The following is a 23,428-nucleotide window of genomic DNA, read 5'->3' on the forward strand; positions in this document are numbered from 1 at the left end:
ACAGGAATATCAAAAGTCAGTGGAACCTCGTCCATGTTGATAATGTTCTCTGGCCGGATCTTTTTTTCAGCTATCTTGTTTTTACAATATGCACGGAAAGTAGCCAGCTTTTCTTGAAAGTCTTTAGGCAGTTGCTGTGAAATAGTAGTCCGTGTGCGGATGGAGAGATTGCGTCTTTTCATGAACCGGATCCCTGTCGCTTAGTAGGAGCCATTTTGTGGTCTTTACAGATGTAAACACACAAAGGAAATGAAACGTATTATCAGCGCACTTTTTCTTCTTCTACGCGGGCGGGTGGTTGCTTACAGTAGAAGAAGAAGCGCTTCCTGTTCTATGGGGGCGGGTGCTTACCTTGGCGGTTGCTTGCGTAGAAGAAGAAGCACGTCCTCTTCTACGGGGAAAAAAGATGGCGGCTGTTTACCGTAGTTGCGAGACCGAAACTTTATGAAAATGAATCTTAATATTAATCCATATATAAAGCGCACCGGGTTATAAGGCGCACTGTCAGCTTTTGAGAAAATTTGTGGTTTTTAGGTGCGCCTTATAGTGCGGAAAATACGGTATATATATTTATATTTTTTTATATATTTTTTTTTGTTTTTTGTTTTGTTTTTTTGTTTTTTGTAATTAATACTTAACAAAAAAACATATATATATATATATATATATATATATATATATTTTTTTTTGTTAAGTATTAATTACAAAAAAACAAACAAAAATATATATATATGTGTATATATATATATATATATATATATATATATATATATATATATATATATATATATATATATATATATATATATATATATTGTTTTTGTTTTGTTTGTTTTTTGTTAAGTATTAATTACAAACATTTAAAAATAAGTGTGTTATTAGTAATTAGTATTAAGGGTTGCATATGTGGAGTTGATGTGTGTTGTGTTGTGCTGAGCTGGCATTGATTGCTGCATGCTGGGAGTAGAAGTGCTTGTTGTCAGCCTGTATTGTAAAGCATCATTTGTACAAATTGACGGGGAGTTGGAAGGATAGAAAATTCTGCCGCCTTTTGTAACGACCTAAAAGGTACAAAGTGAGCTAGCACACCACCAAGAAGCCCGATGTCCATATCTGGCTATTTTGAGGCGCTGTCAGCGGCCAGACGGTTGGGTTCAAGTCCACCTCCGACATTCCCAGCCACCCAGGGGTTCCCTCGGTGGGAATGAATGTGGGAAGGATGGCAGTTTGTTGAGTCTGGGCGGTGCAGCTGTTGCCGTGAAGAGACGTCATGTAAATGCCAGTTCTGTTTTCGCTCAGTCTGGCGCCCGAGTGCGTCCCCACCAGTGGAACGTGGAAGAAGTGACCGCCTGGTGAATCATCCGGAGACGTCACCGGAATGAGGCGAGGGTGAGGAAACAAAGTGTGACAGTTCAGGTCGGAGCTGCCTTGGAAGTAGTGAAGTCATGCTGGTAATAAATGTTATTTAGTAAGACAATGCCAATATAAGAAACGTTAGCATACCTCCAAGATGGAACCAAGTATCAAAAGCCATGACGTTTAGGTTAAAACGTACAAAGTTAGCTGAAAAGCTAGGCTAAAACGCTAGCATGCCAATATAAGAAACGTTAGCATACTTCCAAGACGGCGTTAAGTATCAAAAGCCATGATTTTTAGGTTCAAATGTACAAAGTTAGCTGAAAAGCTAGGATAAAATTACTAGCATAAACTAGCATAAAACGTTAGCATGCCAATATAAGAAACGTTAGCATACTTCCAAGACGGCGTTAAGTATAGAAAGCCATGATTTTTAGGTTAAAACGTACAAAGTTAGCTGAAAAGCTAGCATAAAACGTTAGAATGCCAATATAAGAAACGTTAGCATACGTCCAAGATGGCGGCAAGTATCAAAAGCCATGAAGTTTAGGTTAAAACGTACAAAGTTAGATGAAAAGTTAGGATAAAATTACTAGCATAAACTAGCATAAAACGTTAGCATGCCAATATAAGAAACATTAGCATACTTCCAAGACGGCGTTAAGTATAAAAAGCCATGATTTTTAGGTTAAAACGTACAAAGTTAGCTGAAAAGCTAGCATAAAACGTTAGCATGCCAATATAAGAAACGTTAGCATACGTCCAAGACGGCGCCAAGTATCAAAAGCCATGATGTTTAGGTTAAAACATACAAAGTTAGCATAAAATGTTAGCATGCCAATATAAGAAACGTTAGCATACTTCCAAGACGGCATTAAGTATAAAAAGCCATGATTTTTAGGTTAAAACGTGCAAAGTTAGCTGAAAAGCTAGCATAAAACGTTAGCATGCCAATATAAGAAACGTTAGCATACTTTCAAAATGTCGGCAAGTATCAAAAGCCATGATGTTTTGGTTAAAACGTACAAAGTTAGCTGAAAAGCTAGCATGAAACGTTAGCATGCCAGGATAAAACGCTAGCATGCCAATATAAGAAACGTTAGCATACGTCCAAGACGGCGCCAAGTATCAAAAGCCATGATGTTTAGGTTAAAACATACAAAGTTAGCATAAAATGTTAGCATACCAATAAAGAAACGTTAGCATACTTCCAAGACGGCGTTAAGTATAAAAAGCCATGATTTTTAGGTTAAAACGTGCAAAGTTACCTGAAAAGCTAGCATAAAACGTTAGCCTGCCAATATAAGAAACGTTAGCATACTTTCAAAATGTCGGCAAGTATCAAAAGCCATGATGTTTTGGTTAAAACGTACAAAGTTAGCTGAAAAGCTAGCATGAAACGTTAGCATGCTAGGATAAAACGCTAGCATGCCAATATAAGAAACGTTAGCATACTTTCAAGACGGCGATAAGTATCAAAAGCCATGATGTTTCGGTTAAAACGAACAAAGTTAGCTGAAAAGCTAGCATAAAACGTTAGCATCAAAAGTCGTGATTTTTATTGTTAAACATACAATAGCTAAAAACCTCGCAAAAAAAGTCAAGTATTCCAACCGTTAACGTGCATTAGTAAAGGACGTGTCAGTTTTTATCCGGGGTGTGTCTGTACATTGCTGCATTCATCTTTCCCTCTATCCTGACTCGTCTCCCAGTTCCCACCTCTCAAAAACAACCCCACACCATGATGCTGCCACCACCATTGACAGGGTCCAACCCCCCCCCCCCCCCCCCCCCAGCTTGATAATACATGTCCTTGGTAATTAAATGTTATTTAGTAAGGCAAACACACACAGTAAACACTGCGCATGTTGGTTTCTAGTGTGTTTCCATCGGGCATTCCAGTTCGACAGTGCGCCTTATGTAAGGAATAATTCTGGTTGTGCTAACCGACCTCGAAGCTATTTCATTTCACGGTGAAACATAAGTCAAACATAAGAGATATGTGTAGACCTCCTCTTTTATTCGGGCCTTTTCTGATTACATAGCATTACATTACATTACGCACCTGCTCCTAAAAGGGGAGGTGGTCATAAACAGCTGTTGCACTCAGGTCATAAACAGCTCAAAGAAAAGGTGCCTGGAGCCGCGTCAGGTCCTGCTCCCTCTCCGCTTTGTAGATCTCGGGTCAGGACAAGGTCTTCCTGTGGCTGTCAATAGATCGAAGAAACCGCCACCTCCACGTCGCATCCCATCGCACACAGTGGAGTTTTACAAGCTTGATAAGATGAAAGACAGCTTTTGTCTTCTCGCAGGGCACGCTGAAATCATGGGAACACAAAGTTGTGGGATAACTTGTACACAAGTATTCTGACACACAACTTCTAGGCAAAATCTGCACTTTTGAGTGTTCTAGGAGTTATTAGGGTCATCTAGGTCACAGCGGCTCAGACCAGGAACAAAGCAGAGTGGGCGGGGTTTGTTTACAGAGCAGCCAGCCCTAAACACATGTGTCAGGAACAGATGACTCTCACACTATTATGTTAGATCCACTATGGACTGGACTCTCACTATTATGTTAGATCCACTATGGACTGGACTCTCACACTATTATGTTAGATCCACTATGGACTGGACTCTCACTATTATGTTAGATCCACTATGGACTGGACTATCACACTATCATGTTAGATCCACTATGGACTGGACTCTCACACTATTATGTTAGATCCACTATGGACTGGACTCTCACACTAGTATGTTAGATCCACTATGGACTGGACTCTCACACTATTATGTTAGATCCACTATGGACTGGACTCTCACACTATTATGTTAGATCCACTATGGACTGGACTCTCACTATTATGTTAGATCCACTATGGACTGGACTCTCACACTATTATGTTAGATCCACTATGGACTGGACTCTCACACTATTATGTTAGATCCACTATGGACTGGACTCTCACTATTATGTTAGATCCACTATGGACTGGACTATCACACTATCATGTTAGATCCACTATGGACTGGACTCTCACACTATTATGTTAGATCCACTATGGACTGGACTCTCACACTATTATGTTAGACCCACGACAAAACAGTTTATTTGGTAGGTGGCTTTTGTGAGAATGACACATGTTTAAGGGTTCTTTCCCAATTTCATAGTCATGTTCAAAGCAGCTAGTGTTTTCCCATGTCTTGTGTCTTCTCGTGACCTCCTTGCTTTTATCTTATGTCCGCTCGTAAACTCTTTGGTTTGTCTTAAGGGCTTCTTTTTGTCGGCTCACAGAACTGTTTTGGCCAGTTCCTTATCTGTTTTGAAGAAGCAGCAGTGCTCCTTTCTGGGCGAGAGGGGCTGTTTTCGGTCTCCGGAAGCTGACTCTTTTTGTTTGGATTCAGACCTCGCTTGCTGGTGTTAGGGTTGCATTGTAAGGGCGGGTCTCCTGAAACTTCAGTAAAACTTGGCATTGTACCATCCTGTCCCTGGGATCCTTTTTACTCAACATATATGTCATCCATTAGAACTTGGGACTGACCAGTGTGTTTTATTCCCTGAGAGGACGACTGGTCACGCGCAACACTTTGCACTGTGGAGGGTCATTAGCCGCTCGCGAGGACGCTACAGTGGATTACTTATTTGGCATCGTACCGCACAACTCTAGTTCTCATTGCATCATTTTTTTTTTTTGAGTAGGTGGGTGTGGTTTCCTCGCCACTGACCAACTTGACCCTTGTCAGGTGAAGGACTCTAGTAGACTTTGGTGGGAAAAAACCCGAAAGACGGAGTGAGATGAAAAGGAGGGAGGCAAAGTAAACAACAGATGGCAGGAGCATGCAGACCTTGGAGGGGGGTGAAGGGGTGAAGAGGGGGGGGGCTCCTGAGCAATGGCAGCCGTGACGACACAAGGTCAGAGGTCAAGTGCCTTCTTGATGACAACCTGTGATGCTAGATTGCCGTCCACACGATGTGTCAAACACACGTCACCCTGGTGTACTTTGGCAGTGATGAATGTGGCATGCAGAGACTACAAACACACACACACACACACACACACACACACACACACACACACACACACACACATACTCACACGGCGACACACAGGCAGCTGAGGAGGTGTGAACAAGTGAAATAGGGAAAAACCATTGCATCTAATAGAGAGCCAAATACTAGAGTCCGTGAACATTGCTCCAAAGTCAGGATTTTTGGTTGTGTGCATACAATGTGCATACAAAAGTAAACATTGACTGTGTGTGTGTGTGTGTGTGTGTGTGTGTGTGTGTGTGTGTGTGTGTGTGTGTGTGTGTGTGTAAGGCACCTTGTGTCTCGTATCGTGTGCCAGGCGGGATACCCCGTGTGTGTGTGTGTGTGTGTGTGTGTGTGTGTGTGTGTGTGTGTGTGTGTGTGTGTGTGTGTGTGTGTGTGTGTGTGTGTGTGTGTGTGCGTGTGAAAATACTAGAGTCCGTGAACATTGCTCCAAAGTCAGGTTTTTTGGTTGTGTGCACACAATGTGCATACAAATGTTTAGTGTGTGTGTGTGTGTGTGTGTGTGTGTGTGTGTGTGTGTGTGTGTGTGTGTGTGTGTGTGTGTGTGTGTAAATATGTATGTAAAAAAAAAAAAATATATATATATATATATATATATATATATATATATATATATATATATGTGTATGTATGTATGTATGTAAAAAAAAAAAATAAAAAAAATAAAATATATATATATATATATATATATATATATATATATATATATATATATGCATGCTTTGGAGTCCTTGCCTCGAAAGAAAATAATGTTTGCCTTGGTGCCCTAAAATATGAGCCCTCCTTTAAGGCAGCACTTGCCTTGGCCTTAAAAAGTAAAAATTTGAGGACTGCCTTTATCTTTAGTTATAAACCAACATTTGTCCATTCTCCCTTTTCTCTCTACACACTGTGTCTGCTTGTAAGTACTCTGTGTGTGTGCGTTGCCGAACATGCTCCTCCACTCATCTGTTAATAAAAATAAAATAAAAAAGGGGAATCGGTACTTTTCAGAGGCCCGTGTAGTACCCAATATGATTCATTAGTACTTTAACAGTTCCGGTATACCGTTCAATCCTAGTGTGCACACGTCCAGTAAGTGGACTGGATTCCCGTACTTGTAAAAAAAAAAGACTTGTGTGTGTGACAAACAGTCATGTTGGAAATACTTTGTCATCACTTATCGAAAAACAAAGTCCTTTCTTTGAAGCATCCTTTTATAGCGGCAAGCCTGTGCACGTGACTCATGTTGAAAGTGAAACTCGGTCCAAATCGTGGCAGGATTGCCTAAGACTGCTGGCACCCGACGTCTCGGTGGCGTGTCGAGGGCTGAGACGCCCTTAAAACACGTCCTGTTCTTTGTGAGTGGATGAGGCAAACGCTTGCGTTGGCAGATGACACATGAAGTTATGTCACCTCCGTCTGGCTGAGGTCTCCTCCTTCCAACAGGAAGCACATTCCTGCAAGAGAGCAGTTTCTGCCATGTCCACCTCTCTGTGTGGGCTTTTCTCAATTATTACATGGTTATTCTCAATTAAACCCTAATGTGAGGCAATTATTACATGGTTATTCTCAATTAAACCCTAGTTTGAGGCAATTATTACATGGTTATTCACAATTAAACCCTAGTTTGAGGCAATTATTACATGGTTATTCACAATTAAACCCTAGTTTGAGGCAATTATTACATGGTTATTCACAAATAAACCTTAGTTTGCGGCAATTATTACATGGTTATTCTCAATTAAACCCTAGTTTGAGGCAATTATTACATGGTTATTCACAATTAAACCCTAGTGTGAGGCAATTATTACATGGTTATTCTCAATTAAACCTGAATGTGAGGCAATTATTACATGGTTATTCTCAATTAAACCCTAGTTTGAGGCAATTATTACATGGTTATTCACAATTAAACCCTAGTTTGAGGCAATTATTACAGGTTTATTCACAATTAAACCCTAGTTTGAGGCAATTATTACATGGTTATTCACAATTAAACCCTAGTGTGAGGCAATTATTACATGGTTATTCACAATTAAACCCTAGTTTGAGGCAATTATTACATGGTTATTCTCAATTAAACCCTAGTTTGAGGCAATTATTACATGGTTAGTCTCAATTTAACCCTAGTTTGGGGCAATTATTACATGGTTAATCTCAACTAAACCCTAGTTTGAGGCAATTATTACATGGTTATTCACAATTAAACCCTAGTGTGAGGCAATTATTACATGGTTAATCTCAACTAAACCCTAGTTTGAGGCAATTATTACATGGTTATTCACAACTAAGGCAATTATTACATGGTTATTCTGAATTAAACCCTAGTTTGAGGCAATTATTACATGGTTATTCACAATTAAACCCTAGTGTGAGGCAATTATTACATGGTTATTCTCAATTAAACCCTAATGTGAGGCAATTATTACATGGTTATTCTCAATTAAACCCTAGTTTGAGGCAATTATTACATGGTTATTCACAATTAAACCCTAGTTTGAGGCAATTATTACAGGTTTATTCACAATTAAACCCTAGTTTGAGGCATTTATTTCATGGTTATTCACAATTAAACCTTAGTTTGAGGCAATTATTACATGGTTATTCACAATTAAACCCTAATGTGAGGCAATAATTACACGGTTATTCTCAATTAAACCCTAGTGTGAGGGAATTATTACATGGTTATTCTCAACTAAACCCTAGTTTGAGGCAATTATTACATGGTTATTCACAATTAAACCCTAGATTGAGGCAATTATTACATGGTTATTCTCAATTAAACCCTAGTTTGAGGCAATTATTACATGGTTATTCACAATTAAACCCTAGTTTGAGGCAATTATTACATGGTTATTCACAATTAAACCCTAGTTTGAGGCAATTATTACATGGTTATTCACAATTAAACCCTAGTTTGAGGTAATTATTACATGGTTATTCACAAATAAACCTTAGTTTGAGGCAATTATTACATGGTTATTCTCAATTAAACCCTAGTTTGAGGCAATTATTACATGGTTATTCACAAATAAACCCTAGTTTGAGGCAATTATTACATGGTTATTCACAATTAAACCCTAGTTTGAGGCAATTATTACATGGTTATTCACAAATAAACCTTAGTTTGAGGCAATTATTACATGGTTATTCTGAATTAAACCCTAGTTTGAGGCAATTATTACATGGTTATTCACAATCAAACCCTAGTGTGAGGCAATTATTACATGGTTATTCTCAATTAAACCCTAATGTGAGGCAATTATTACATGGTTATTCTCAATTAAACCCTAGTTTGAGGCAATTATTACATGGTTATTCACAACTAAACCTTAGTGTGAGGCAATTATTACATGGTTATTCACAATTAAACCCTAGTGTGAGGCAATTATTACATGGTTATTCTCAATGAAACCCTAGTTTGAGGCAATTATTACATGGGTTATATTTTAACTAAAACCTAGTTTGAGGCAATTATTACATGGGTTATTCTCAACTAAACCCTAGTTTGAGGCAATTATTACATGGTTATTCTCAATTAAACCCTAGTTTGAGGGAATTATTACATGGTTATTCTCAATGAAACCCTAGTTTGAGGCAATTATTACATGGTTATTCTCAATTAAACCCTAGTTTGAGGCAATTATTACATGGTTATTCACAATTAAACCCTAGTTTGAGGCAATTATTACATGGTTATTCACAATTAAACCCTAGTTTGAGGCAATTATTACATGGTTATTCACAATTAAACCCTAGTTTGAGGTAATTATTACATGGTTATTCACAAATAAACCTTAGTTTGAGGCAATTATTACATGGTTATTCTCAATTAAACCCTAGTTTGAGGCAATTATTACATGGTTATTCACAAATAAACCCTAGTTTGAGGCAATTATTACATGGTTATTCACAATTAAACCCTAGTTTGAGGCAATTATTACATGGTTATTCACAAATAAACCTTAGTTTGAGGCAATTATTACATGGTTATTCTGAATTAAACCCTAGTTTGAGGCAATTATTACATGGTTATTCACAATCAAACCCTAGTGTGAGGCAATTATTACATGGTTATTCTCAATTAAACCCTAATGTGAGGCAATTATTACATGGTTATTCTCAATTAAACCCTAGTTTGAGGCAATTATTACATGGTTATTCACAACTAAACCTTAGTGTGAGGCAATTATTACATGGTTATTCACAATTAAACCCTAGTGTGAGGCAATTATTACATGGTTATTCTCAATGAAACCCTAGTTTGAGGCAATTATTACATGGGTTATATTTTAACTGAACCCTAGTTTGAGGCAATTATTACATGGGTTATTCTCAACTAAACCCTAGTTTGAGGCAATTATTACATGGTTATTCTCAATTAAACCCTAGTGTGAGGGAATTATTACATGGTTATTCTCAATGAAACCCTAGTTTGAGGCAATTATTACATGGTTATTCACAATTAAACCCTAGATTGAGGCAATTATTACATGGTTATTCACAATTAAACCCTAGATTGAGGCAATTATTACATGGTTATTCACAATTAAACCCTAGTTTGAGGTAATTATTACATGGTTATTCACAATTAAACCCTAGTTTGAGGTAATTATTACATGGTTATTCACAAATAAACCTTAGTTTGAGGCAATTATTACATGGTTATTCTCAATTAAACCCTAGTTTGAGGCAATTATTACATGGTTATTCACAAATAAACCCTAGTTTGAGGCAATTATTACATGGTTATTCACAATTAAACCCTAGTTTGAGGCAATTATTACATGGTTATTCACAAATAAACCTTAGTTTGAGGCAATTATTACATGGTTATTCTGAATTAAACCCTAGTTTGAGGCAATTATTACATGGTTATTCACAATCAAACCCTAGTGTGAGGCAATTATTACATGGTTATTCTCAATTAAACCCTAATGTGAGGCAATTATTACATGGTTATTCTCAATTAAACCCTAGTTTGAGGCAATTATTACATGGTTATTCACAACTAAACCTTAGTGTGAGGCAATTATTACATGGTTATTCACAATTAAACCCTAGTGTGAGGCAATTATTACATGGTTATTCTCAATGAAACCCTAGTTTGAGGCAATTATTACATGGGTTATATTTTAACTAAACCCTAGTTTGAGGCAATTATTACATGGGTTATTCTCAACTAAACCCTAGTTTGAGGCAATTATTACATGGTTATTCTCAATTAAACCCTAGTGTGAGGGAATTATTACATGGTTATTCTCAATGAAACCCTAGTTTGAGGCAATTATTACATGGTTATTCACAATTAAACCCTAGATTGAGGCAATTATTACATGGTTATTCACAATTAAACCCTAGATTGAGGCAATTATTACATGGTTATTCTCAATTAAACCCTAGTTTGAGGCAATTATTACATGGTTATTCTCAATGAAACCCTAGTGTGAGGCAATTATTACATGGTTATTCACAAATAAACCCTAGTTTGAGGCAATTTTTACATGGTTATTCTCAACTAAATCTTAACTGGGGAGATAGGAAGTAGAAATAAAACCAAACCGACCTGAGAAAGCGAGTGCTCCACACTTTTGCGAGAAAAGGAGATCTAATGTGGTCGTTTCAACAGTTACACTGAAAAAAAAAAATCTATTTGTTTTCTTGATATTCTTGCAGACTCTTGCAGCAATACTCATTACAATTGCATGTCTGTCGATGAGTAAGTTGCACATTCCAGATGATATTGCACAAGAGGGGAAGGTTGCATGATGGGACTGGCATGAGTGAGCTGAAAGGATGCGCTATGAGTCACAGCACGTGTGACTCTGCCAGTGTTTATGTTTGATCAGCCTATTTTTGGCTTATTCTCATCCAACTTCAAGTCTGGCATAAAACCTGTGAGCTGGTTTTGCATTCGTCTCCTCAGTAGTGAGCAAAGTACTTAGTAAAAAGGCAGATTTACATGACCAATTGTGAAGGGGGCGGTGTTTAAGCCGAGAGGAAAACACATGTTGGTCTGGATATTGTATTTTTTCACCTTTAATGATGTTGCGGTGGTGTGCACATTTTAATTTCGCAGTGAATAATGCATTAAATTTAAAGACAACATCTAGGCGATGAGTGTCTAAAAACCGAAATGCAGGGTTTCCCTAGATTGCCCAGATACCTGTGGCTAGTGGCGTGGTGCATTTATGATGCATATATTTTCTATCAAAAGGGGGGGGAAATGTGTACATATATTCAAAACAAATTGGTATTACTATATTTTTTTCTTACATGTTCCCCTAGATTGCCAAGACACCTGTGGCTAGGGGCGTGGTGCATATATAGTGCATACATTTTCTATCAAAAGGAAAAAAATTGTATACATACATTCAAAACAAATTGGTATTACTATGTTTTTTTTTCTTACATTTTCCCCCTAGATTGCCAAAATACCTGTGGCTAGGGGCGTGGTGCATTTATGATGCATATATTTTCTATCAAAGGAACAAAAAAGTATACGTACATTCAAAACAAATTGGTATTACTATATTTTTTTCTTACATTTTCCCCTAGATTGCCAAGACACCTGTGGCTAGTGGCGTGGTGCATTTATGATGCATATATTTTCTATCAAAAGGGAAAAAAAATGTATACATACATTCAAAACAAATTGGTATTATTATATTTTTTTCTTACATTTTCCCCTAGATTGCCAAGATACCTGTGGCTAGGGGCGTGGTGCATTTATGATGCATATATTTATATCAAAAGGAAATAAATGTATACATACATTCAAAACAAATTGATATTACTATATTTTTTTCTTACATTTTCCCCTAGATTGCCAAAATACCTGTGGCTAGGGGTGTGGTGCATATATGATGCATATATTTTCTATCAAAAGAAAAAAAAATGTATACATACACTCAAAACAAATTGGTATTACTATATTTTTTTCTTACATGTTCCCCTAGATTGCCAAGACACCTGTGGCTAGTGGTGTGGTGCATATATGATGCATATATTTTCTATCAAAAGAAAAGAAAATGTATACATACACTCAAAACAAATTGGTATTACTATATTTTTTTCTTACATTTTCCCCTAGATTGCCAAAATACCTGTGGCTAGGGGCGTGGTGCATATATGATGCATATATTTTTTATCAAAAGGAAAAAAATATGTATACATACATTCAAAACAAATTGGTATTACTATATTTTTTTCTTACATTTTCCCCTAGATTGCCAAGACACCTGTGGCTAGTGGCGTGGTGCATTTATGATGCATATATTTTCTATCAAAAGGGGAAAAAAATTATACATATATTCAAAACAAATTGGTATTATTATATTTTTTTCTTACATTTTCCCCTAGATTGCCCAGACACCTGTGGCTAGGGGCGTGGTGCATATATAATGCATATATTTTCTATCAAAAGGGAAAAAAAATGTATACATACATTCAAAACAAATTGGTATTACCGTATTTTTCGGACTATAAGTCGCAGTTTTTTTCATAGTTTGGCCGGGCTCCAGTGCGATTTATGTATGTTTTTTTTTCTTCTTTATTATGCATTTTCGGCAGGTGCGACTTATACTCCGGTGCGACTTACACTCCGAAAAATACGGTACTATATTATTTTCTTACATTTTCCCTTATATTGCCAAGACACCTGTGGCTAGTGGCGTGGTGCATTTATGATGCATATATTTTCTATCAAAAGGGGAAAAAAATTATACATATATTCAAAACAAATTGGTATTATTATATTTTTTTCTTACATTTTCCCCTAGATTGCCCAGATACCTGTGGCTAGGGGCGTGGTGCATATATAATGCATATATTTTCTATCAAAAGGGAAAAAAATTTATACATACATTCAAAACAAATTGGTATTACCGTATTTTTCGGACTATAAGTCTCAGTTTTTTTCATAGTTTGGCCGGGCTCCAGTGCGATTTATATATGGGTATTTTTTCTTCTTTATTAAGCATTTTCGGCAGGTGCGACTTATACTCCGGTGCGACTTATACTCCGAAAAATACGGTACTATATTATTTTCTTACATTTTCCCTTATATTGCCAAGACACCTGTGGCTAGTGGCGTGGTGCATTTATGATGCATATATTTTTTATCAAAAGGAAAAAAAATGTATACATACATTCAAAACAAATTGGTATTACTATATTTTTTTCTTACATTTTCCCCTAGATTGCCCAGATACCTGTGGCTAGGGGCGTGGTGCATATATAATGCATATATTTTCTATCAAAAGGGAAAAAAATTTATACATACATTCAAAACAAATTGGTATTACCGTATTTTTCGGACTATAAGTCTCAGTTTTTTTCATAGTTTGGCCGGGCTCCAGTGCGATTTATATATGGGTATTTTTTCTTCTTTATTAAGCATTTTCGGCAGGTGCGACTTATACTCCGGTGCGACTTATACTCCGAAAAATACGGTACTATATTATTTTCTTACATTTTCCCTTATATTGCCAAGACACCTGTGGCTAGTGGCGTGGTGCATTTATGATGCATATATTTTTTATCAAAAGGAAAAAAAATGTATACATACATTCAAAACAAATTGGTATTACTATATTTTTTTCTTACATTTTCCCCTAGATTGCCCAGATACCTGTGGCTAGGGGCGTGGTGCATATATAATGCATATATTTTCTATCAAAAGGGAAAAAAATGTATACATACATTCAAAACAAATTGGTATTACCGTATTTTTCGGACTATAAGTCTCAGTTTTTTTCATAGTTTGGCCGGGCTCCAGTGCGATTTATATATGTTTTTTTTTTCTTCTTTATTATGCATTTTCGGCAGGTGCGACTTATACTCCGGTGCGACTTATACTCCGAAAAATACGGTACTATATTATTTTCTTACATTTTCCCTTATATTGCCAAGACACCTGTGGCTAGTGGCGTGGTGCATTTATGATGCATATATTTTTTATCAAAAGGAAAAAAAATGTATACATACATTCAAAACAAATTGGTATTACTATATTTTTTTCTTACATTTTCCCCTAGATTGCCAAAATACCTGTGGCTAGGGGCGTGTTGCATATATGATGCATATATTTTCTATCAAAAGGAGAAAAACAAGTATACATACATTCAAAACAAATAGGTATTACTATATTTTTGTCTTACATGATATAATTTTGCTCCATTTTTCAATTGTTGCTGTTTATTGTTCAATGTACTTTGTTTATTTAGTTTTTTATATACTTATAGTCACTCTTTTGTTATTAAAAACGACCAGTAACAAATCTATCATCTACTGTATTTTCCGGAATATAGAGGATATAAGCCATTACCACCACATTTTTTAAGAAAATAAATGTTTTCATATATAGGCCACACACTGATATATACATTGTGACATGAGCTTTTTACAGAGAAATATTTTTTAAATGTTTATTTACGTACCTCAAATGTTTCCAAACAGTGTCTGTAACACGGCAGTAAAACGGCTGATCAAACAAAACAGAAGTCATCGTCATGGACCCACTAGCTGTGCAAGCTGGCTCTCCAATCAGCTAAACAGACTCAATCATTTGCGAAACTGAAACAATACAATAAAAATCCCATTTTAAATTAATAATACTAAAAAGGTAAAGTTAAAGTACCACTGATAGTCACACACACACACACACACACACTAGGTGTGGGGAAATTACCCTCTGCATCCTACACGGACACCTGTAAACATGTTAGCATAGTAGCTAATGCTAACAATGCAAGCTTCAATTACTTATCAATCATTTGCATGAAAACATTCGCACAGACATCACACATGGGACAGTTTAGTAAGTATGAACCGTTTTAGTTATATTGTAAAACTTACAATCGTTGCTTGGAGTGATGGATGAAGAATACATATGGGTAAAAACGCTATGGATGGCTAGAAGACTGAACAGCACTCCGATTTGAAAAACAAAACAAAATGGAGGGACACTGCAACACCTGCAGTGAGTTAATGTGTCCAAAAGATGTTTTTGCTTGTTTTGATTTTTTTAATAAATTGATTTTCATCATTGCCGTCAGTGAAGAAAAATCCACAAATTAGCTGCTCCGTCTTATAAGCCGCAGGGGTCAAAGTGTAGGAAAACAGAAGCGGCTTATAGTCTGGAAATTACGGTATCTCTGGTGTTATTGTAGACTGCGGGGGGGGGGGGGGGGGACTGGACTGGACTCTCACACTATTATGTTGGATCCACTATGGACTGGACTCTCACACTATTATGTTAGATCCACTACGGACTGGACTCTCACATTATTATGTTAGATCCACTACGGACTGGACTCTCACACTATTATGTTAGATCCACTGTGGACTGGACTCTCACTATTATGTTAGATCCACTATGGACTGGACTCTCACACTATTATGTTAGATCCACTACGGACTGGACTCTCACTATTATGTTAGATCCACTATGGACTGGACTCTCACACTATTATGTTAGATCCACTACGGACTGGACTCTCACACTATTATGTTAGATCCACTATGGACTGGACTCTCACACTATTATGTTAGATCCACTACGGACTGGACTCTCACACTATTATGTTAGATTCACTATGGACTGGACTCTCACACTATTATGTTAGATCCACTACGGACTGGACTCTCACACTATTATGTTAGATCCACTACAGACTGGACTCTCACACTATTATGTTAGATCCACTATGGACTGGACTCTCACACTATTATGTTAGATCCACTACGGACTGGACTCTCACATTATTATGTTAGATCCACTACGGACTGGACTCTCACACTATTATGTTAGATCCACTACGGACTGGACTCTCACACCATTATGTTAGATCCACTACAGACTGGACTCTCACACTATTATGTTAGATCCACTACAGACTGGACTCTCACACTATTATGTTAGATCCACTACGGACTGGACTCTCACTATTATGTTAGATCCACTATGGACTGGACTCTCACACTATTATGTTAGATCCACTACGGACTGGACTCTCACACTATTATGTTAGATCCACTACGGACTGGACTCTCACTATTATGTTAGATCCACTACGGACTGGACTCTCACACTATTATGTTAGATCCACTACGGACTGGACTCTCACATTATTATGTTAGATCCACTACGGACTGGACTCTCACACTATTATGTTAGATCCACTACGGACTGGACTCTCACACTATTATGTTAGATCCACTACGGACTGGACTCTCACACTATTATGTTAGATCCACTATGGACTGGACTCTCACATTATTATGTTAGATCCACTACGGACTGGACTCTCACTATTATGTTAGATCCACTATGGACTGGACTCTCACACTATTATGTTAGATCCACTACGGACTGGACTCTCACACTATTATGTTAGATCCACTACGGACTGGACTCTCACTATTATGTTAGATCCACTACGGACTGGACTCTCACACTATTATGTTAGATCCACTACGGACTGGACTCTCACATTATTATGTTAGATCCACTACGGACTGGACTCTCACACTATTATGTTAGATCCACTACGGACTGGACTCTCACACTATTATGTTAGATCCACTACGGACTGGACTCTCACACTATTATGTTAGATCCACTATGGACTGGACTCTCACATTATTATGTTAGATCCACTACGGACTGGACTCTCACTATTATGTTAGATCCACTATGGACTGGACTCTCACACTATTATGTTAGATCCACTACGGACTGGACTCTCACACTATTATGTTAGATCCACTACGGACTGGACTCTCACACTATTATGTTAGATCCACTCTGTACTGGACTCTCACACTATTATGTTAGATCCACTACGGACTGGACTCTCACACTATTATGTTAGATCCACTACGGACTGGACTCTCACACTATTATGTTAGATCCACTACGGACTGGACTCTCACACTATTATGTTAGATCCACTACGGACTGGACTCTCACATTATTATGTTAGATCCACTACGGACTGGACTCTCACACTATTATGTTAGATCCACTACGGACTGGACTCTCACACCATTATGTTAGATCCACTACAGACTGGACTCTCACACTATTATGTTAGATCCACTACAGACTGGACTCTCACACTATTATGTTAGATCCACTACGGACTGGACTCTCACTATTATGTTAGATCCACTATGGACTGGACTCTCACACTATTATGTTAGATCCACTACGGACTGGACTCTCACACTATTATGTTAGATCCACTACGGACTGGACTCTCACTATTATGTTAGATCCACTACGGACTGGACTCTCACACTATTATGTTAGATCCACTACGGACTGGACTCTCACATTATTATGTTAGATCCACTACGGACTGGACTCTCACACTATTATGTTAGATCCACTACGGACTGGACTCTCACACTATTATGTTAGATCCACTACGGACTGGACTCTCACACTATTATGTTAGATCCACTATGGACTGGACTCTCACATTATTATGTTAGATCCACTACGGACTGGACTCTCACTATTATGTTAGATCCACTATGGACTGGACTCTCACACTATTATGTTAGATCCACTACGGACTGGACTCTCACACTATTGTGTTAGATCCACTACGGACTGGACTCTCACACTATTATGTTAGATCCACTCTGTACTGGACTCTCACACTATTATGTTAGATCCACTACGGACTGGACTCTCACACTATTATGTTAGATCCACTCTGTACTGGACTCTCACACTATTATGTTAGATCCACTACGGACTGGACTCTCACACTATTATGTTAGATCCACTACGGACTGGACTCTCACACTATTATGTTAGATCCACTACGGACTGGACTCTCACATTATTATGTTAGATCCACTACGGACTGGACTCTCACACTATTATGTTAGATCCACTACGGACTGGACTCTCACACTATTATGTTAGATCCACTACGGACTGGACTCTCACTATTATGTTAGATCCACTATGGACTGGACTCTCACACTATTATGTTAGATCCACTACGGACTGGACTCTCACACTATTATGTTAGATCCACTACGGACTGGACTCTCACTATTATGTTAGATCCACTACGGACTGGACTCTCACTATTATGTTAGATCCACTACGGACTGGACTCTCACACTATTAACTAGATCCACTCGACGTCCATTGCACTGGTCCCAACATCTGTGGTCCCCTCCAAGGTTTCTCATTGTCACCCCATTGGGTTGAGGTTTTCCTTGCCCTGATGTGGGATCTGAGCTGAGGATGTCGTTGTGGCTTGTGTGAAGCCCTTTGAGACACTTGTGATTTAGGACTATATAAGTAAACATTGATTGATAAGTAAACATCGAATTAGTCTGTTGGATTAATCGAGGATTTGGATCAAACTCCCTTTATGGTCTTAATGCATATTTGAGGGGAAATTATTGAAATAAACAATGATTTTTCTGCTTTCTTTCTTTAATAAATTGTACTTTTAACACGTGTGCATTACAATTAAATTTTATTTTTATTTTTATCTTGTTAAACGATTAATTGAAGAGACAGAATATGACTTAATCGATGAATCGTTGCATGGTGAAAGTTGGAGACCCCTCACATAGGTTAGACTGGATTTAAGACTGTTCCGTCTTGGTAGGGGTCCAAACTCTGAGTACCGTTTACCTGAATGTCTGTTTTTGTCTATTTTCCGACATTTGTGTAACATTTGTCTCTCTCTTGTCCTCTGTCAACAGTGTTAGCAGCCGCAGCTGTGTCCTCCTGAAGACATCTGGGGCATGAAACCAGATCACGTTCCTCTTTCATTCATAACTTCCTCCTCCTCCATCTCCCTCCACCACCCCCCAGTCGGGACCTCTCGCCTCAGCTCCACCGCATTGATGAGGTAACGTCACGCTCCGTTCAACGCAGCAACCACCTGCACCAACACCACCCACCCCCCGTCCCCTGCTGTTGCCACCTGATCCATCCCAGCCATGGGCCAGAAGATTTCAGGTGGCATCAAATCCGTGGACGGCCGCGGCGAAAGCGGCGGCTCCCCGTCCTACCGGCCCTCGGCTCAACGCAGGCAGCACCCGGAGTTGAGGGGCCCGGATTTCTCCAAACCTCCCAGGCTGGATCTCCTTCTGGACATGCCGTGTGCCCCACCGGAGACACAACTCCGTCACGCGTGGAACTCGGACGATCGTTCTTTGAACATTTTCATCAAAGAGGAGGATAAGTTGACATTTCACCGCCACCCGGTCGCTCAGAGCACGGACTGCATCCGAGGCCGGGTTGGATACACGAGGGGCCTGCACGTCTGGAGGATTCACTGGCCCTCCAGGCAGCGTGGAACCCACGCTGTCGTCGGGGTGGCTACCTCTGAAGCTGCCTTACATTCTGTGGGGTACACTGCCTTGGTGGGGTCAGACTGCGAGTCCTGGGGCTGGGATCTGGGACGTAACCGCCTCTATCACGATAGCAAAAACCGGGCGCAGAGCTCGCTGCCAACTTACCCTTCTTTCCTGGAGCCGGAGGAGTCGTTCACCCTGCCGGACTCTCTGCTGGTCATTCTGGACATGGACGAAGGGACGCTGAGCTTCATCGTGGAAGGACAGTACTTAGGAGTGGCGTTCCGAGGGTTGAAAGGCAAGAAGCTCCATCCCATCGTCAGCGCTGTGTGGGGCCATTGCGAGATATCCATGAAGTACATCAACGGACTCGATCGTAAGTTAAACCACACAATTGAAAGCTGGAAAGTGCACGAATGGATTCATTGACATGCACGAGTCATGCTGATTGCATGCTGTGTCCCTTTTCCACTGCCTGGTACCTACACTGAACAATAATATAAACAAGATAATCCATCCCACCTCACAGGTGCTAATTAAACAGCATGATTATTGCACAGGTGTGCCTTAAAAAGGCCACTCTGAAATGTCCAGTGTTGCTTGCTTGCATGCAGAAGAGATTCCCTGAGATGGTTTCTCGCAGTTTGTGCAGAAATTCTTTGGTTATGCAAGCCAATTGTCGCAGTGGCTGGTCTTAGATGATCATTGAGGTGCACCTGCTGGATTTGGAAGTCTTGGGCTAGTGTGGTTACACGTGGTCTGCGATTGTGAGGCCGGTTGGATGTTCTGCCAAATTAACTCTCTTCTGATGAATGAACATTCAATTCACGGGCAACAGCTCTGCAAGCCGACTGCACGCTCCCTCAAAACTTGCGACATCTGTGGCATTGTGTTGTGTGATAAAAACTGCACATTTCAGAGTGGCCTTTTATAGTGCACAGCCTAAGGTACACCTGTGCAATAATCATGCTGTTTAATCAGCATCTTGATATGCCACACCTGTGAGGTGTGGTTACACGAGGTCTGCGATTGTGAGGCCGGTTGGATGTTCCGCCAAATTATCTTAGTCCGTAGTGGATCTAACATAATAGTGTGAGAGTCCAGTCCATAGTGGATCTAACATAATAGTGTGAGAGTCCAGTCCATAGTGGATCTAACATAATAGTGTGAGAGTCCAGTCCGTAGTGGATCTAACATAATAGTGTGAGAGTCCAGTCCATAGTGGATCTAACATAATAGTGAGAGTCCAGTCCATAGTGGATCTAACATAATAGTGTGAGAGTCCAGTACATGGTGGATCTAACATAATAGTGTGAGAGTCCAGTCCGTAGTGGATCTAACATAATAGTGTGAGAGTCCAGTCCATAGTGAATCTAACATAATAGTGTGAGAGTCCAGTCCATAGTGGATCTAACATAATAGTGAGAGTCCAGTCCATAGTGGATCTAACATAATAGAGTGAGAGTCCAGTCCATAGTGAATCTAACATAATAGAGTGAGAGTCCAGTCCATAGTGGATCTAACATAATAGTGTGAGAGTCCAGTCCATACTGGATCTAACATAATAGTGTGAGAGTCCAGTCCATAGTGGATCTAACATAATAGTGTGAGACCAGTCCATAGTGGATCTAACATAATAGTGTGAGAGTCCAGTCCATAGTGGATCTAACATAATAGTGTGAGAGTCCAGTCCATAGTGGATCTAACATAATAGTGTGAGAGTCCAGTCCATAGTGGATCTAACATAATAGTGTGAGAGTCCAGTCCATAGTGGATCTAACATAATAGTGTGAGAGTCCAGTCCGTAGTGGATCTAACATAATAATGTGAGAGTCCAGTCCGTAGTGGATCTAACATAATAGTGCGAGAGTCCAGTCCGTAGTGGATCTAACACAATAGTGTGAGAGTCCAGTCCATAGTGGATCTAACATAATAGTGTGAGAGTCCAGTCCGTAGTGGATCTAACATAATAGTGTGAGAGTCCAGTCCGTAGTGGATCTAATGAACAGTCAATTCATGGGCAACAGCTCTGGTGGACATTCCTGCAGTCAGCAAGCCGACTGCATGCTCCCTCAAAACTTGCGACATCTGTGGCATTGTGTTGTGTGATAAAACTGCACATTTCAGAGTGGCCTTTTATAGTGCACAGCCTAAGGTACACCTGTGCAATAATCATGCTGTTTAATCAGCATCTTGATATACCACACCTGTGAGGTGTGGTTACACGAGGTATGCGATTGTGAGGCCGGTTGGATGTTCCGCCAAATTATCTTAGTCCGTAGTGGATCTAACATAATAGTGTGAGAGTCCAGTCCATAGTGGATCTAACATAATAGTGTGAGAGTCCAGTCCATACTGGATCTAACATAATAGTGTGAGAGTCCAGTCCATAGTGGATCTAACATAATAGTGTGAGAGTCCAGTCCATAGTGGATCTAACATAATAGTGTGAGAGTCCAGTCCATAGTGGATCTAACATAATAGTGTGAGAGTCCAGTCCATAGTGGATCTAACATAATAGTGTGAGAGTCCAGTCCATAGTGGATCTAACATAATAGTGTGAGAGTCCAGTCCATAGTGGATCTAACATAATAGTGTGAGAGTCCAGTCCGTAGTGGATCTAACATAATAATGTGAGAGTCCAGTCCGTAGTGGATCTAACATAATAGTGCGAGAGTCCAGTCCGTAGTGGATCTAACATAATATTGTGAGAGTCCAGTCCATAGTGGATCTAACATAATAGTGTGAGAGTCCAGTCCGTAGTGGATCTAACATAATAGTGTGAGAGTCCAGTCCGTAGTGGATCTAATGAACAGTCAATTCATGGGCAACAGCTCTGGTGGACATTCCTGCAGTCAGCAAGCCGACTGCATGCTCCCTCAAAACTTGCGACATCTGTGGCATTGTGTTGTGTGATAAAACTGCACATTTCAGAGTGGCCTTTTATAGTGCACAGCCTAAGGTACACCTGTGCAATAATCATGCTGTTTAATCAGCATCTTGATATACCACACCTGTGAGGTGTGGTTACACGAGGTATGCGATTGTGAGGCCGGTTGGATGTTCCGCCAAATTATCTTAGTCCGTAGTGGATCTAACATAATAGTGTGAGAGTCCAGTCCATAGTGGATCTAACATAATAGTGTGAGAGTCCAGTCTGTAGTGGATCTAACATAATAGTGTGAGAGTCCAGTCCGTAGTGGATCTAACATAATAGTGTGAGAGTCCAGTCCGTAGTGGATCTAACATAATAGTGTGAGAGTCCAGTCCGTAGTGGATCTAACATAATGTGAGAGTCCAGTCCGTAGTGGATCTAACATAATAGTGTGAGAGTCCAGTCCATAGTGGATCTAACATAATAGTGTGAGAGTCCAGTCCATAGTGGATCTAACATAATAGTGAGAGTCCAGTCCATAGTGGATCTAACATAATAGTGTGAGAGTCCAGTACATGGTGGATCTAACATAATAGTGTGAGAGTCCAGTCCGTAGTGGATCTAACATAATAGTGTGAGAGTCCAGTCCATAGTGAATCTAGCATAATAGTGTGAGAGTCCAGTCCATAGTGGATCTAACATAATAGTGTGAGAGTCCAGTCCATAGTGGATCTAACATAATAGAGTGAGAGTCCAGTCCATAGTGGATCTAACATAATAGTGTGAGAGTCCAGTCCATACTGGATCTAACATAATATTGT

At 39.3% G+C, this 23,428-nt stretch overlaps 1 protein-coding gene across 2 annotated transcripts in view; it reads left to right on the forward strand.

Annotated features, from left to right (window-relative positions):
- The window catches only part of LOC133589290 (SPRY domain-containing SOCS box protein 4-like), a 272,903-nt gene that overhangs the window by 152,941 nt on the left and 96,534 nt on the right, over nt 1–23,428 (forward strand). For both annotated transcript variants that reach the window (XM_061941896.2, XM_061941897.2), the window contains exon 2: nt 19,136–20,108. In XM_061941896.2, coding sequence (XP_061797880.2) covers nt 19,376–20,108 — 733 coding nt within the window. In that variant the 5' untranslated portion in view covers nt 19,136–19,375. The remainder of the gene's footprint in view (nt 1–19,135; nt 20,109–23,428) is intronic.

This window comes from Nerophis lumbriciformis, linkage group LG03, assembly GCF_033978685.3.
Source record: "Nerophis lumbriciformis linkage group LG03, RoL_Nlum_v2.1, whole genome shotgun sequence".
Classification (NCBI taxonomy): Eukaryota; Metazoa; Chordata; class Actinopteri; order Syngnathiformes; family Syngnathidae; genus Nerophis; species Nerophis lumbriciformis.